At 38.3% G+C, this 19,126-nt stretch overlaps 1 protein-coding gene across 1 annotated transcript in view; it reads right to left on the bottom strand.

The window, feature by feature from the left end:
• The window catches only part of RNF145 (ring finger protein 145), a gene marked incomplete in the record, with an annotated part of 51,811 nt that overhangs the window by 31,664 nt on the left and 1,021 nt on the right, over window positions 1-19,126 (bottom strand). The window contains 3 exon segments of the mRNA XM_027766936.1: window positions 260-351; window positions 10,587-10,695; window positions 13,856-14,070. Of these exon segments, the coding sequence (XP_027622737.1) occupies window positions 260-351; window positions 10,587-10,695; window positions 13,856-14,039 (385 nt within the window).

The raw sequence follows: 19,126 nt of genomic DNA, 5'->3' as shown, positions 1-19,126 counted from the left end.
AAAAAAAAAAAAAAAAAAAAAAGCAAATATGGGCTATGTGTAATAAAATTTAAAAAACATAAAATAAGAAACATCTATACATGGGGAAAAAAGATTAAGAAAATAAAACATTAAACAATGGATTGTATTTGCAAAAAGTCCCCATGAATAACTGAGTTTTCCAATTTTCTTTTTTTAAAGTGAGCACTGCCCAAGTTCATAAAAGAGTTTAAGACTGACTGGGTCCTATGTGCATTTTTAATTCTTTTAGAATACTTACCTATTAAGGCTGTGGTAAACCGATTCATAGAGAGAGGTTCTAAATACATTGGTCCTTCATAGGCAGATTCCAGTTCACTCCTAACATAGTCCCTAAACAAGGAAAATGATAAGAATGTAATGAGATAACTCCAAGTACATATGGACAGGACAAGCCGTAAAAGCACATTATATTAACAGTATCCCTTTGTACATCTAAGCAAACACTTAGGTATAAAGGATTATATAGGAACGGTCTTCTTCCCCAACTTCCATACAATGAAAACTGAATATAATTTACTAAAAATGAATTTTACTATGTCAATAAGGGTGCTGAAGTTCCACTCTGTGGACTTTTTCTTCCAATTATTTTGTGAAGTATTTTATGCCCAGTAAAAAGCCACTTAAAACACCATCTCTCGGCCCTACTATTTAACTGATAATACCTAGTGATACTACATTAAATTTCTCTTTTTTGGCTTTCTTTCGTCATTCACACCCATCATATTTCTCCCCAATTACTTTTTTTTTTTAAAGAGAGACTTCTGTTATATGGTATATGTGCTCACCACAGAGACAGAAAGAGACAGACAGACAGAAAACAAGAAATCACGCCCCGGGGGATGGCCACAACGCAATCCCTTCTCCTTTATTGTCCTCTTGGGATTTTGGGAATGCACGCACACACACCTGGCATGAGTCTTAAGTCACCAGGTCTAGGATTCGAACCATGGTCGACTATGTGGGAGTTCAGTGATGTAACCATTAAGCCATCTGCTAGTCCCCCCACCAATTACTTTTAATGCCAGAGAGTGCATTTACAAAACACAGTGAGAGAGGAGAGAAGGGAGAGAAAGCACCCTCCAAAGGGGCCTGGTCTTGACACAATCTTTTCCCTCTAATTCTCTATTCTGTCAGGATCCTAGTTATATGCATGTAAGTCTGGAATGTAAATAACCAAAACCAGGAATCAAATCCTGGTTAGACAAATGGAATCAAGCTTCCTTTGCTCAGCACAAATCAAACACTATAGGCTGGCCCTTCCCCCCCATTTTATCCCCAATTATATTTCACTAGTAAATAAATCCACAAACTAGTTAGTAAACTGGCTCATAGGAAAAAAACCTTAACTGTCATTTTTAGGGGTCAGTAGGTAGTATGGTGGTTAAGATGCTGGGTTCCCCACATGGCTGACCACGGTTCCAGTCCTGGACCCAGAGGCTTAAAAGTCACAGTAGTGCCCAAAATCCTGAGAGGAAAATGGAGGAGAAGGGATTATGTCATGGTCATTCCCCTTAGGGGATGATTTCTCACTTTCTGTCTCTTTCTGGCAAGTGCATGTGCCCTATGGCAAAAACCTTAAAAAAGTCATTTTCAACTTTGTAGGAAATCTATGAAAATATTATAATTAAGTAGGCCATATATTTATTATGAAAAAAATTTAGATCAAGAAAAATATTTCATTTTAAATTTAATTCATTTAACATGTGACTATTAAGAACAGTAAACTTGGGACCAGCAGTTAGCGTAATGGCTATGTTGCTAGACTCCCATGTAGTCGATTACAGATCGAGTCCTGGACCCAGTGGCTTAAACCCAGGCTGGGCATGTGTGCATGTGTGCCCAAGATCCTGAGAGGAGAATGGAGGAGAAGGAATTGCGGTATGGCCATTCCCCCTGGGGGGTGATTTCTGTCTCTATCTTTCTGGCGAGTGCATGCACCGTATAGCAAAACCTCTCCAAAAAAAACGGACATTAACTTTTAGTAAACAATGTAACCAACAGTAAACTTTTAGTAACCAATGAGCCTTTAAACCCTGAGAAAACAGACAGAAGCACAAAAATGAAGAATTTATTATCAGTAAGAGATAATACCATAAGATCACTGTCTTAAATTATTTTGGCATCAAAGAAAGAAAAATTGTGTTAAAAAAAAAAAACTTCCTCTTTTTTCAACTGCTACATTATTTGTTGTATTTTAAAACAATTTGAGTGCTTCATGTATTTGCAAACACGCTTAAATGCTTGTATTTACCTTCTCTATGAAATTACTTCCTATTAAGCAATCAAGATGAATTTCTTTAGCATGACATAACCAAACAGGGAACTTTACATGATCAGCCAGGAGGATATTGACAAAAAAACACAAAATAGAACCCTAAAGTAAAATTCTTCAAAGAATGTAAGCAGTTTGGAGTGATTATAAGAAATCAATTTCCAGGGACCAGCAGTTAGCGTAATGGCTATGTCGTTGGACTCCCACGTAGTTGACCGCAGTTCGCGTCCTGGACCCAGTGGCTTAAAACTCACGCCGGGCGCGTGTGCGTGCATGCCCAAGATCCCGAGAAGAGAATGGAGAAGGGATTGCGGCGTGGCCATCCCCCCTGGGGGGTGATTTCTCGCTTTCTGTCTCTGTCTGTCTGGCGAACGCACGTGCCCTATAGCGAAAACCCCTCAAAAAAAAAAAAATCAATTTCCATGGGTAATCTAGCAATTCTCCTTTACCACACTCTGATGACTATTTCTTTTTTTAAAATTCATGTTAGAGCAGACTTACATGTGCGCACACGCACATGAGAGAGAGAAGCCCCCTCCACGGGGCTCAGTAATTCCCTTATTCCATTCCTCCTGCCCACCAGGACCCTAGGCACACATGTCTGGCATGTTTTCAGGCTAATCTGCCGGGGACTTGAACCACAGATAGCATGTGGCTCCCAGTTCCACAGTCCAATACAATACTAACTGCATCACAGGGGCACAGCCTATGCTGACTTTTTCTTTTATGTAATGTATTAAATCTTTTCTTACTAAAAAAAAAGAAATGTTAGATCCTCGGGAATTATCTAATGCACTGGTGTCAATCAGGGGCAACTCTGTCCCTGAGAGGACATTTGACAATGTCTAGAAACATTTCTGGTTGTAATAAATGGCGAAGAAAGGATTCTACTAATTTCTTATAAAGGCCAAAAATGCCACTACACACAAGACAGCCCCCCAGAACCAAGAACTACCCACCCTAAAATGTCAATTGTACAGTGGTTGAGTAACCCCGCTTGACTGCAGAGAGGCACAACGCCACATGTGCAAATAAAACATTAATATCTGATTACTATAAGTAACTATCAATGTAATTACTATATGGTTTTAGGACAAAAAGCTAAAAATATTGGGAACCAGCAGTTAGCGTAATGGCTATGTCGCTGGACTCCCACGTAGTCGACCGCGGTTTGCGTCCCGGACCCGGTGGCTTAAAACTCACGCCGGGCGCATGTGCGTGCGTGCCCAAGATCCCAAGAGGAGAATGGAGGAGAAGGGATTGCGGTGTGACCATCCCCGCTGGGGGGTGATTTCTCGCTTTCTGTCTCTATGTCTCTCTCTGTCTGTCTGGCGAGCGCACGCGCCCTATAGCAAAAATCTCTCCAGAAAAAAAAAAAGCTAACAATATTAAGAGAATTATTAAACTTCAATGAAATACACATATAATACCACTAATGTAAGTATAAAGTCTTCGAAAATGTTAAAGAACATATATATTTAAAAGAGATATAATTCTTTTTGTAATTTTACTTATTCATTTGTTTATTTTAATTTGACCAGAGAGAGAGAGAAAGGGAAAGTGAGAAAGTAAGTCGCCAGGTCCAGGACTTGAACCACGGTCGGCCACATGGGAGTCCAGCACCTTTAACCACCACACCACCTGTCAGCCCCCAAAAGAGAAATAAGTCTGAAGTCCTAATACTACCTAGCCCTCTAAAGCCCAACAATTTCTTTTGGGACATGGCATGTCCCTTTCCAATAGGTCTAGTTTAAACAGGGACCAGAGCAAACCAATAAAGACAGAAAGCAGATTTGTGGTTGACAGAAGCTGGTGGAAGTGGTAAATGAAAGTAACTGCTTAATTGTTACTGGACTTTATTTGGAGCTGATGAAAATGTTTTGGAATTAGATAAAGATGGTGGTTGCATATTATGAATGTACTGTATTGCCACTGAACTGTTCTGTTCATTTTATTTTTAAAATATTTTAGAGAGATATTTTACTGTAGAGTGTGTGTACTTGCCACAGATGGAAGCAAAAAATCACCCCCGGGGGGATGGTCAGGCTGTAATCCCTTCTTCTCCATTCTCCTCAGGATTTTGAAGACACATGAACACAAGTCTGGTGTGAGTTTTAAGCCACCGTGTTCGGGACTTGAACCAGTCAACTACATGGGAGTCCAGTGACATAACCGTTATGCCATCTCCTGGCCCCTTAAATTTTTGCTAATAGTACAGTGAACACCTATATTTATTTGTATTATTTAATTATTTAATTTTTATTTATTTTTATTATTCTTCACATTAAATTTGACCAGAGAGAGACAGTAAGAGAAAGAGAGAGTGAGAAAGAAAGTCGCCAAGTACAGGACTTGAGCCTCTGAAGGGCTCAATCCCGAAAAGCTGAGTGAGGAGCAAGCAGAGACTATAATTGGGGTCCCTGCCACGTTTTCCTTCCCTGTTGGTTCTGTTACATAGAGAACTTAACGAACTCATCATCCAGAATTTCTAACTGCTGAGAAACGTGTTGATGTTTGACATTATTTCACAGCCTACCTTGGTTAATCGCCTGATTTTTTTTAATGCTTATCTTTCTTTAGTTTCTTATGTGACATTCTATTTCCATAAAATGAAACTTCTAGGGAAAATTAACACCATCTGTACTTTTCAACCAAAAAAGAAAAATTGTGCACACTGTATGCTGCTGGCACTCTGCTAGGCTCTGTGAATACTGCAGGAGATAAGACATGGTCTCCAAGGGCACGAAGCTTACAAGCTATGAAGACAAATAATTATCCTTATCCTTACAATTATTTCATTATGATTATGTTAAGTGCTGTAAGAAATGAGTGAGCCAGTAGTGTGGTGGTTAAGGTGACAAGATCCCTCATGTCCAACTACACAGTCCAAGTCCCAGACCTGGAAGCTTGAAAAACATGTTGTGCATGTGTGCCCAAAACCCCAAGAAGAGACTGGAGGACAAGAGACTGTGGTGTGGCCATCCCCTCTAGGGGGTGCTTTCTCAGTACCCCCAGACTCTCTCTAGTGGGCACACATGATCTATAGCCCCTCCCCCCCAAAAAAGGAATTATATATAAAAAAACTTTGAAAATCTACTTCTCTAGTACCCTATGGTAGTCTCTTTTACTGATTAAAACTGTTTAATAGCATAAGGAGTGTATAAGATGTATGAAAAAGGCCTAACGGACAGCTTGTAATTAGAAAAATTCTTGTTATAAAAAGAAAAACACAAGTTATAAAGATAAACAATAATAACAATAAAACCTAGGGGCTTACTACTTCATCAACTGAGTAAACACCTTTACTAACAATGGTCTCTTAAGCAATCTGACCAAGTCAGTGGACAACCTAGAAACATCTGTTCATTCTGGCTGCTTACTTGAAGCTTTCAAACAATGTGAATTCCAGAGAAACCTAGTATACTTTCATCACACACAAAAAAGGTGAGTTATCAGGCTATATTTTGCAATATGAGCAAATAAAAAAGCACCACTCGATATAAGAGGTCCCAAATGCTAAGATGTTCACATACCTGTAACTGAGTGCCTACACACACACACACACCTCCCTCAGCAATGTGCTAGCAACTGAAGAGTTCATTTTCCCAGGGCATAATTATATTGTCTTGACACTCAACTTCTTTCTTCAGCTTTTTTCTGACCTCCTAGTGCCTGAATTTGATAATGCTCAAAAGAAAACATGTCGAACACTAAAACTAGTCAACTTTATTCCTGTCAAAACTTACTTCAACATATAAATAATAAAATTCATTTTAAAAATCCTTTATCTATAGCACTGGTTCTTAACAGAGAACAATTCTGTCCGCTGGAGGGGAACATGTGGCAATGTCTAAGGACACATTTTAGCTATCACATCACTGGGGAGGAGGTACTTCTGGCATCATTTTTAATTTGACCAGAGAGAAACAGAGGGAAAGTGAGAAAGCAAGTCACCAAGTCCAGGGTTTGAACTGCAGTTGGCCATGTGGGCGTCCAGCATCTTAACCAACATACTACCTGCCAGCCCCACACCACTCTTTTTTTAAAACTAAAAACTTTAACCTCAATATCTTATGAATTAAATAATTCTTTTTAAAAAAATCAATGACATGAGAAGATGTTCATAATACATTACTGTATGATAAAAATAAGACATAAGACTGTTAGTTAAAATTCACTGAGCTAGCAGATGGCTAAGGCAGCTGGATCCCACCTGGTCAACTGTGTGGTTTGAATCCCAGAACTGGTGGCTTAAAAAACCCACCGGGGGTATGTGTGTGAGTGCCCCAAATCCCCAGAGCAGAATGGGGAAGACCGTGGTACGGCCATCACCCCAGGGATGCTTTCCTACAGCTTTTGTCTTTATGTTGAGGGAACATACCTCATAGCAAAATTTTTTTCAAAAATTAAAATAAAAGTAAAATTCACTAAGCTCTTATGACATGAGAGTACCTTAAAAAGTTCATGGAAAACAGAAGGAAGAAAAAGAGACTGATCTTTGCTAGCAGAATGCTTGGCAGGCAGAGTGAATTGGAAAGGTTCATGTGTGAATTGTGTGCTGGGTGTTTGCTTTTCAGCAGTTTGAGTAGATGATATGTAAATATTTTTTCCAAAATATTTAAAACCATACAGTCTCTGTTGTTAAAATAATCACAAGCAAAATTATACCCAAGATTTTAAAAGTTATCTTTAAAATTCAGTTTTTTGAAATTTCAAAAGTTGTTTATTAACTGTCAAGAATTATGGAGTGTGAGCAAATTTTTTTTGATTATTGTAAAAAAAGAAGTTCATGGAAAATGAAAATCCATTCAGTACAAAATTCTGAAATCCATGAACAGTTGTTTCATAATGTGCATTTCTCATGAACTTTTTGAAGCTCCCCTGTATGTCATAAATTATGCTAGGAGCTTTAGAAAGCTTATTTTGGAGCTGGTGGGTGGTTGAGGGCACTAAACTCTCATATGGCTGACCATCGTTCAAGTTCTGGACCTGGCAGCTTACTTTCTCATTCCCCCACCCCCCTCTTTTGTTCGCTAGCTCTGTCCTTCTCTGGTCAAATTAAAAATAAATAAAGTTAAATAAAATAATTCTTTAAAAAAAAAAAGAAAGCTCTTTTTTGAGAGGTTTTTGCTATAGGGCACGTGCACTCGCCAGAAAGACAGAGAGAGACAGAAAGTGAGAAATCACTCCCCCAGGAGGGATGGCCACACTGCCATCCCTTCTCCTCCATTCTCCTCTCGGGATCTTGGCCACGCACGCACACGTGCCCAGCGTGAGTTTAAGCCACTGGGTCTGGGGCTCGAACCGCAGTCAACTACATGGGAGTCCAGCGACATAGCCGTTAAGCCATCTGCTGGTACCAAGAAAGCTTACTTTAATGAATTTTGCAACAACCCCTTAAGATACTATCGCCATTCTACGGGTGAGGAAACTAAGGCTTACCTTTCCAGTAAGTAACACACAGGTTGTAAAGCAGTGAATAAGAAAGGTGGAATTTGAACCTGTCTCACCATACAACCATCTCTCCAAAAAATATCCAAGTGGCTCTTTGGTGCCCAGGCACGCATGTACATACTGAAACAGTGATTCCACAACCCATATCCTAACTACTGTTTTATATTCTACAAATAGGATTTTTGTCTAAAAATGATTAAGTAAGAGAAGCGTCTCCAATTTGAAGCTGACCTGAGATTCAGAAGTGTCTGGGGAAGGCCACAGGAATAGATTATATAAATGACTGAAGCTAATGGTACTAGAAAGAGGAGGTACTGTAAACAGGACATCATGCTATTTGTGTCAGTACCGGCCCTTCAACTCCTAGTTAAGCTCCATGAAGAGAGATGCTACTGGAAAAGGTTTAAACTGTTTCCATGAAGGAGTCTATGACACAGACACATACTATGTGACACAAGATGAGGAAGGCCATTGTTTCCACCTTTGAGTGGGACACAGATTGATGTGCACATTATGAAGATTCTAGGAGATGCAGCACTACTCTGGCAGCTCCAAGGACAGGGGCAGAAGTAAAAGAGGAAGACACCCCCTCCTAGTACCATTCTAAGCAGAGGAAATCAACCAGGCAGGCATAGGGAAGAAAACTGAGTTTCTGAAAAATATTTTGAGAACTTTGAAAATAATCAGGTAAAATATTAAGGAGAAAGAAGGTCTTGCATCCTAAGAGGTCAAAAGTCAAGTTATTACAGTTAATTCTTTTGTCTCCATTAAGGTGGTAAGAATTAGAAGTTTTAAAGAACTGGAATACCAAGACATTAGCAAATCTATTTCTGGGAGTTGTAATTTTAGGTGACTATTACATTTTATATATTTCCAAAAATTGGCTACATATACAGTAAGTAATTTTATTTTATATTTAGCAAAATATTAAGTTTTTTTAAAAGGAATTATTTTATTTAACTGTATTTATTTATTTATTTATTTTTAATTTGACCAGAGAGAGTCAGAGCGAGAGAGAGAGGGAAACTGAGAAAGCAACCCACCAGATCCGGGACTTGAGCTATGGTCAGCTATGTGGGAGTCCAGCATCCTTAACCAGCCGAACCCAAATTAAGGTTTTCTAAAACTCAACAATTCTAGTAATATAAAAATGTGATTTCTAAGGTTAATATATTTTTAAGAGAGATTTTTGCTATAGGGTGTGTGTGCTCACCAGAGAGACAGAAAGCAAGAAATCACCCCTCAGGGGAATGGTCACGCTGTAATCCTTTCTTCTCCATTCTCCTCTCAGGATTTTGGGCACACATGCACACAGATCCTGCATGAGTTTAAGCTCCCAAGTACAGGACTCGAACTGTGGTCAACTACATAGGAGTCCTGCAACGTAACCATTATGCCATCTGCTGGTCTCTCTAAGATTAATTTTTTTTTTTTTTCTTAAGAGAGATTTTTGTTATAGGACGCTTATACTCTCCAGAAAGAAAGAAAGAAAGAAATCACCCCTTGGGGGGATGGCCACACTAGAATCCCTTCTCCTCCATTCTCCTCTTTGAATTTTGGGCACATACACACACGTACCCGGTGTAAATTTTAAGCCACCAGGTGCGGGACTTAAACTGCGGTTGACTGCATAGGAGTCCAGCGAAGTAACCATTACACCATCTGCTGGTCCCCCTCTAAGCTTAAATTTTTTTAGAGTTTTTTTTTTTATTTGCTATAGGGTGCATGCACTCGCCAGAAAGACAAAGAGACAGAAAGCAAGAAATCATCCCCCAGGGGAGGATGGCCACACCGCAATCCCTTCTCCTCCATTCTCCTCTCAGGATCTTGGGCACGCACACACACGCATCTGGCATGAGTCCCACCAGGTCTGGGACTCGAACCACGGTCGACTACATGGGAGTTCAGCGACATAGCCATTATGCTAACTGCTGGTCCCAATTAAATTTTAAGTCTACAACAAAATCTCTATTTCAGACTTCATCTTATAGTATGTTCCATATGCAAAGTATCCACTCCTCTAACACTGGGAGTATATTTTATTATGTAAATACATTCCAACCAAAAATTATGAAATATAAGTTTCAAAAGAGATCATACCTCCAAACTTATTCAACCACATTACATTTACAGTGTCACTCTCGGTTCACCTGTACTGTAACATTTGGTTCCCAAGTAGGAAGCTCACTAGTGGGCAGACCCAAGTCTTACAATTTAGGTGTACCAGACCTAGGTAAACAGGCAATACTGCTAAAGAGGCAGCAGTTCTGAGCTATATAATTAACCTCAGTAATTTATATTAATCACCACTCCACGTGGTTGTATCTTAAACTGACTTTCATATATCACTGACTTCCTAAAATGATGAGAGTACAGAAGTCTTGTTACGTGTTCCTACAGCCTGACTTTAGAAATTCTTTTTTACAGGCAATACAGAAAAGCTTGAGTATCTTTGTAAACATGTTAAGGCTTATTTCATATCAAGCATGTTTTTGACTATTGCCATCCTCCTGCCTCTGCCTCTGAGTCACTGAGATTACAGTAGGCAAAAGCTTTAGATTCTCAACCATGTTCATGAAAAGTTATTTTACTGGCAAAATAAAACTTCATAAATTCATGGGGACCAGCATGTAACACAGTGGTTAAGGTACTGCACACTCCCACATGGCCGGCCACAGTTCAAGTCCTGAATTTGGTGGCTTGCTTTCTCACTTCCTCCCTCTTTCCCCCTCTCTCTCTGGTCAAATTAAAATGAATGAATAAATAAAATAAAATAAATAATTCTTTAAAAAAATAATAAATTCAGTCACACATTTCAAAAATGGGGTCACATTCTTACCTGGAGATTTGATGTCCAGCATAGAGGAGAAGGGCAGTCAAAAAATATAGATAAAGCTGAACCAGATGCTGCCTGGGCAAGGTTAGTAACACAACACTTAAGATATAACCTGAGGCAGAAATGAAGAGATAAATAAAATATTATTCTAGTTTAGTTGGTCAATTAATTATACTAACAGAAAAAACTTAAACTGATAGCCAATTAGGCTTCAAAAACTGAGGTTTCTCATTTCACTACGAAGTGAATTTTAGTAAAATCACTGTGAATTTCTTGGTTCAAAATACAAAGCATATTTTACTTATTTTATACATTTTTCTAGTTTACAGTCAAATATATCGCACAATGGTACATCATGCCTCTTTTGATCACCTACCTGTCCCTGATGTCTCCTGACTTGCTTTACACCAATCCTCTCAGCCTCTCTAATGCCACAGGAAGACCTGGGTGTCTTACTGTCTCTCTCTAAGGTTGCCCACTCCACTCAATTCAAGATCATATTTCTCCAACTCCTGTCCTGAAGACCATCTATTTTTTGCATCTTAGGTCATTCCCCTGACATCAGTCCTCACCTGTTTTAAGGATGAGCACAACATCTCACCTTGGAGGGAAAAACACACACACAAGCTTCTCTTTCACACTGATTTCTCCTCTCCTTATCACCTACTTTTCTCATTCCACAGATATTTCAGTCTATCTGTACCCAGTGCCTCTGTTTTCTGACTGTGTTTTCCTTTAACCCTCTACAATACATAAACCCTCTACAAACTGCCTTTACTCTTCTACTCTAAGAAACTGAGAAGTCAGTACTGCCTACTTGTCAAATCTGTGATAACCTGCTTATCCTCGGTCATCTGAGGTTACAACTCTTCAAATGCTGCTACTCTTTGGCTCTATCACATGGATTTCTCTTATCCTCTAACCCTCTCCTCTAAAACCTTCACTGGCCCACCACTACCTTCTAAACTAAGCATAATACCTACCACATGTACTCAGGGTTCTTCACAAAAGGCCCCACTACACCTTTCCAATATTAGTTCTATTCCCCTTCTTCATATCCTATTTACTCCACAAAAGTTACTACAATTAACATTTCCACCAGTTACACCTGGACAGTCACTTCTCTTTCTTATTCTCAGGCAGAACCCACACTGGGAAACTTTTAAGTTTGTGGGTACAATTGTATTCCAGAAACACAAACTTTAACCACTCCCTATCTTGATTTTATTTCTTAATAGCACCACCGTGATAGCAATAAAAGACAAAATACATAAGAATGAGCTTAATGATTTCAAACTTAAAAGACTTTAAAAAAATTAAGGGTTAAATATTGTAAACTGGAGCATTACATAAACACTGCATAATACTTTGACAGAGGTTATTCCAACCGAAAAACCATTCAAGCTGAAACTATCTATTCACGTAATCACTGAGCTTACTCTACTATGGCATGCAGTAAGAGTATTTAACAAAGCTCAGTTGAGTTCCCAAAGTCAAAAGCCAGAGTGTATGAACTTCAACTGAAGAAGAACCTATTCGATTTCTAAAATTAAATTTTAGAAATTCAATTTCTGGTTGTTAGGCAGCTGCTTTTACAATAAATACTTCAATCTGTTCAGAAATAATATATGATAAGCACATTTTTTAAAACCACTGTATGAATTACTTTGCTGATTAAGCTAAAAAAGCTAAGCCAAGTACCCAATTGTTCTTTTACAACTGACTGGAATTACTTTCCATAAATTGGCTAACATACAAAGCCCTTAATAAAGGGCTGAGAATTATAGTGTTTTGCAAATAAAGGAACCTTCTCATTTCACAGACTATTCCAAGCAGTGCCATCTACAAGAGATGAATTTACTTAGCCTAGACGCTTCATTTCTCGTGAACTGTCTTTTCCACTATACTATATTTCTTTTTTTTTTTTTTTCGCAGAGGTTTTTGCTATAGAGAGTGTGTGCCCACCCGAAAGACAGAGACAGACAGAAAGCAAGAAATCACAACCCAGGGGGGATGGCCACGCAACAATCCCTTCTCCTCCATTCTCGTCTCACGATCTTGGACATGCACGCACTCGTGCCCAGCCTGAGTTTAAGCCACCAGGTCCAGAACTTGAACCGCAGTCGACTACATGGGAGTCAAGCGACATAGCCATTACGCCAACTGCTGGTCCTGACTATACCATATTTCTTCCCACATTGTGTTACTTGGTACTATCATAAAGCTGTAAGGGTTTCTCAGGGTTATGTTTTGAAAGGAAAAAGTCCTTCTACAGATAAATATAAATCTCAGAGACAAGGCGGCCCTTCAAAATTCTATCAGAGACATACATTTCACTGGGCGATTCTATTAATAAAAATATTAATAAAAGCACAATAATAAACAATTCTTCCAGGTCTTGAGTTATACGATAGCAATGTTAATAAAAATATATTAATACTTATTACATATAAACTAAAAATTAACCTAAAAATTATGGATCATGACTTTTTATTCATTCTAGATTAATTTTATCTGCTTCACACCTATACTTGTTGACTTTAATTTCTTTTAAACCTCATCTTTACTTCTACCACTATACCAAAGCAAATCAATTATAATTTCAGTATTTTTTTCCTCAGGTTTTTGCCACAGGACACATGCACTTGCAGGAGAGAGACAGATAACAAGAGGCAAAGTGAGAAATCATCCCTGACAAGAAATGGCTACTCAGCAAATCCCTTCTCCTCCATCTTCCTCCTGGGATTTGAACACACATGCACAAGTGTACTGCATGATTTTCAAGCTGCCAGGTCCAGGATTTGAACCATGGTGAGCCATGTGGGAGGTTCAGCACTTCAACCACCATCCTACCTGCTTACAGTATATTTCCCACATTTAATTAAAATGAATACTTTATCTTCAATTGATAACTTCTAAAATTGTCACAAGAAATAATAAACAAGAATTATCACATTTTAAAATATACTTTCTGAATTACTGCCTTCCCCCAAAATAAGGACAAATAAGGGATCAGATGTCTAAAAACCTATTTCTCATTTACATTTTATCATATTAACATCTACAATGCTTTCTTCTGCCTTCCAGTTTTATCCAGTAAAATAAATCTAACACTGCCTACTTTCCTCTAGTTCTAAAATTCATCTGCAATAATAAGAAAAATATAACTATAAACAAGATTCATCGATGGCTATATCATTGTCATCTCAATGCAATGGAACCTCATTTTTCCCAAATTGAAAAATACACAAAGACATAATGTAGACACTTACCTACGTAATGCATATTAAGAGCCAAATACTTATACTGGAAAAGAGGGTTGTTACTGAGGCTACTTCTTTGGATCTGCTGGAAAAAAGAGCTGACATCCCATCTGTATAAGACATCCAACAGCATGATGCTGGGCACCCTTAGGGCCACATTTAACACTGCTTCCAGTTTCTCCTTTGCAGCCATGTTTTTTCTCCTCTTTTCCTTTGGAGCAGACCTAAAATTCAAAACACCCATATATAAAAGTAAGTCAACATAAGTAGCTTTTAGATATCCCTTTATGAATCTTACGTAATGTCATAAACTATACAAAATCCCAATGGATAAAACTCCTTAGCCACATCTATTTTATTTATTTTTTAGTTAGCTATAGGGCACCTGTGCTCATGGGGTGGGGAGAACACCACCCAGAGGGGATAGCCACTTCATAGTCCCTCTCCTCCATTCTGCTCAGGACTTTGGACACACACACATGTCCACAATGTGATTGTTCAAGACATTGGGTCCACGACTTGACCACACATTGGTCATGTGTGATCCAGACACCCTAACCACCATACCACCAGGCTGGCCCTGTTTTTACATACTCATGAAATAAGCTTGAATTATGTTTTCACATTGACACTTTCAGGACTGTCTAACCATATAAATCTGATTAAATGTTTGAGCCTCAAATCTTATTGTTTTTTAAAGAATTATTTATTTAATTTTATTTATTCATTCATTTATTTTTTAATTTGACCAGAGAGAGAGACATACATACACAGAGAAAAAGAGAAAGAGAGAGAGAGAGAAGGAAGCAAGCCACCAGGTTCAGGACTTGAACCATGGTCCACCATGTGGGAGTGTGTAGCGCCTTAACCACCACGCCACCTGCTGGTCCCTCAAGCCTTATTCTTTAAAAAGCCAGTAACTAGGTACTTAGCAACAAAAACAACATACATGAGTACTGTAACTTTTACCTAATTAACAGGAAAAATAAAATATGCCCTATAAAAATTACCTGAGAGTCACATGGTTCTTTAAAAGAGGGCAAACTTAGTGTATTTACTATATCAAAAGTTGACAGCATCTCATACTCAAACATTTCCTCTTTACTTACAATAAAAATTGAAGTCCTAAATTCACAATACAGAAAACTCATGATGCAGATACATTTAAAATACTGTTTCCTTGAATCCTTAAACTCTTGGTCTAAAATTCCTATAATCTTCCTTCAAAGTGAAAAAATAATGCTTATAAATTCTTTCCTTAACACACAGACATGCAGGCACATGGAAGAAACCAGGCACTTAGTCTGCAGCCCTTGTCTTTGCTTAGATGTTGATAAGCAGTAAGAGAAACAGGGAGGTAGGAGTGGGGAGGAGGAAATCAAAGGCTGTCATCAGGAACCTCTGGAAAATTTACTGTTTAAAAGGACAATTCAATGCAATACTGCTTTTATACGGTAGGGCTGCAAATTAATCTAAGAAATTTTAAGAGAACAGGAGAAACAAACAAAAGTGGTAAAGGGCGATTTAAAGAGTAAAGATAATTCTGGATTGCGGGCTCTGGTAATATGCTTTTAAGAATCTTGCTGAGAAAGCTAAACACATTTCTAGCTTTGGCAGTGATTTCAGACATTACAGGACAAATGAAAACATCTATTTCTGAAGAAAATTATAGTGACAGATTGCTATGCGATGGTGAAATATTTGTCAGTATTTCCACCTTATCCTCCAATTTTCATAGCTCCCCAGCTCAGACAGTTAAAAGTTAAAGGCAGCTCAACTTGGCACGTTTATAAAAGGTTTTCAATGGTCATATATCATTTATTCCCATAACCCAAATGTTATCATGTCTATGTCCTATGAATAATATAGAATCAACATTTTTATAAGTACTACAATTTTGATTATTTTAAAAGAATAAAACCATTTTCATAACTTTCCTACATTAGAAAAAAATCATATGCTGAGAATAAAAACCAAACAGCTATGACCAAAGGGGGGGGCACTGAAAAAATAAAATCTCTAAATCAATATTTATTGTAAACTATACTACTTAGGAATCTAACAATATTTTTCAAAGCTCATGATATTATTATTTTAAATCTTGGGGAAAAATAAACCAAGATATTCACAGTAATACTCTTTCAACAACAGGGCTGGGGTGATTTTTATTCTCTTCTATCTTTTTTGTTTGCCATGTTTCCTATCATTATAATTTTCTTCAGAAAATTCTAGAAAACAATGAAACCACTATTTGTGTTTGTGTGTGTGTTAGTAACAAAAAAGATGGAGTAAGCTATTACTGAATTAATGCTATTACTGAATTAATACTTGCCCCTATTTATCCCTATTTACCTCATCTGACTTGGAGCCTCCCTCTGTTCTTAATGTTTTGTATTTTAAAATATATCCCTTTTCACCATTCTAGTTCTTACAGAGGTTAAAAAAAATTAAACAAAAACTAATCCTGCATCAGAAATCAAGATCTCCTAGGAAAATACCTCCCTAATCCGCACAGAGGATCATCTCTATTACAAAAGAAGGCCATTAACAGAATGCTACATGTTCTTTCTCAATTTCCACTCGCAACTCCTGCCTCATAAATAGAAAACAGTCCCTAAAGCTATCAACAAAAACAAAACAAAAACAAAAAAACTGAGAAGATAGATTTCCCAAACTCTACTGCATGGTCAACTCAAGACTCTAGCGTTTCTAAGCATCTCCGGTGGAGTGACGTATACTCCTTCAATACTGAATCTATTGCTTACCAAATGTTTTATTTGTGTCTGCACACGAGTAATACTTAACCAAATCAAGAGCAAGCTAGCCATATAGGTAAGGGCATGGAGGAAACAAATTTAATACATGAAAAAGAAAAACATATGGAAAATGAGAAAAATACATTTTCCCAAATCCTGTAACTTCAAACTGCCCTAAAGTGAAAGTCCACACGAAGGTGGTGACAGTCACAATACTGTGTACCAATACTAGCACCAAATGCTAAACCGATACCTAAACAAAATTTCAAAATACGTATCTTCTTTCAAATACCTGAAGCCACTCATACCTGTTCAAATCATTTTAAACTAACATTTAGTAAAAATGGAGCCTTTTCTCCTGAAATTAAAAAAAAAGAGTATACCTCTATAATATTTGGTTCAAGTCTATCATTTTCCTGCCTAATTTATGATTTACCTAGATTTACTGTCAGAATTAAAGGGCATTAGGAAGTAAGAAAGCTCAAAATTCTCTTAAAACCAAAATATTACTAAAGAAGCCTAGAAAACAAGCAAAATCACTGAAAGCAAAAAAATAAAAAAATTAAAAAAATAAAAGGTTCATCATGCACCCAAAGCCAAATAGAGGGCACTTCAAAAGGTCTGTGGAGGGACCAGCAGTTAGCATAATGGCTATGTTGCTGGACTCCCACATAGTCCACCGTGGCTCAAGTCCCGGACCCAGTGGCTCTCTCTGTCTGGTGAGCGCACGCGCCCTATAGCAGAAACCCAGAAACCTCTTCAAAAAAAAAAAAGGTCTGTGGAAATACAGAATTAAAATATGAATTTATTTGGATGCCAAAAAAATTTTTTTTATACTTTTTCCATGAACTTTTTGGCGCCTTCTCCTCATGGCTTCCTGTAGTTTTACCCTCCATGCAAGATCTTAAAATTTCCACCTTGTGGACCAGCAGATGGCGTAATGGCTATGTTGCTGGACTCCCACGTAGTGGATCACTGGACTCCCACGTAGTCGACCGTAGTTCAAGTCCCGGACCAGGTGGCTTAAACTCATCCCGGGTGTCCGTATGCGCACATGCCCAAGATACTGAGAGGAGCATGGAGGAGAAAGGATTGTGGCATGGCCATCCCCCCTGGGGGGGTGATTTCTCACTTTCTGTCTGTCTCTCTTCCTGCGAGCACTTGCACCCTATAGCAAAAACCTCTCAAAAAAAAAAAAATTTCTACCTTGAACTGGGAAGTACTCCAATGTGATGCCTATGCACGGAACATTAACTAAATGTGACTCACAGTTTAAAATGCTTAATACAGTAAAACAACTAAAAAATAGACATTTCTTTTTAAAAACACAAGAAAAATTTAACAAGTGCTAGCCAAACATAAGACCTCAACAACTTTTCCGGTCTGGAAGCAACAACTCCAGTATTTACAAACAATTTAGTCTGATACTATTGCAAAAATTCAGATTTGTGAATTAGGAAACACAGGAAACTCAGTACGCTCCACAATGTGTTGAAAACATAGTATTTTGGTTTTGAATGTAAAGAAATCAAATCATCCTGAATAAGAAAGATGTAAGTTTTTAAAGACAGTTTGTATCTCCTGCAGAACTAAGTCTATTAGGAAGTAGAATTAGAAAATGAGATTTTACCTCCCCCCAAAAAAAAGAAAAAAAATCCACATCTCTTAAACTCCTTTTAAAAAATATAAATAATAAAGACACATAGCCCAATGTATTATAAAATTTTCCGGTAGAATACTTAGATAATTAAGAGCTAAAGATGTCTACACCTTCTCCCTTCCACCACTAAAAGAACAACAAAGTCACCACTTATCATTTATCTCTTTGTCTCAACATGTTAAAAAAAAAAAATTCTACCAACAACTAAATCCAAAGTCAAAAAACCTGGCCATTCGTCTGTTAGTCTGGTAAACCCTGAAAATCGAAATGGGCAAACCTCGAGCCTAAAATCATCAGTAAACTCAGCCTAGCACTGAGATACCAGGGCCGAGAACGCACTGCTTACATAAGCACTGGCACGTTTTAAATATAGCCGGTCCTCTCCACTCCCACTCATTAGCTAACTTAATAGGCACCTGATTTCCACACAAACTACTAGCAATCCTGTGGTTTTTCGTCTTCTCCAAAACGGGTCCACTCTCAATACGCGGGCCATCTTGCAACTTAAAGAGCCGAATAGAGGAAATAAAAACAGAGCTACCTCTGCCATTGGGCGCTCAGCCCGGGTCACGACTGCAGCACCGACAGCTCATCCTTTTGGGTACGATTCAAGATTCAGCAGAACTGCACACTCCGTATTTTAAAAAATAAAGACATACACTCCTGTCCTTTCCTTTCCGACTAGCTTCCTGTTTACTGCAGACTGCGATGCAAAGCCATCCATTAATCTTTGATGCCCTCCACTGGAAAGGCCCCTTCCTCTCTCCCCGCACCTCCTCCCCCCACGCCTCCTGAGCTCAGCCGCGTTTGAACTATAGTAACCCCAACCCAGCTCGCCGCGGGCAGGCGGCGCAGCAGCAGCAG

Source organism: Tupaia chinensis, unplaced genomic scaffold (genome assembly GCF_000334495.1).
Source record: "Tupaia chinensis unplaced genomic scaffold, TupChi_1.0 Scaffold143796_1, whole genome shotgun sequence".
NCBI lineage: Eukaryota > Metazoa > Chordata > Mammalia > Scandentia > Tupaiidae > Tupaia > Tupaia belangeri.
Note: the sequence above shows the minus strand (reverse complement) of the source record. Positions and strands in the feature narration are given on the sequence as shown.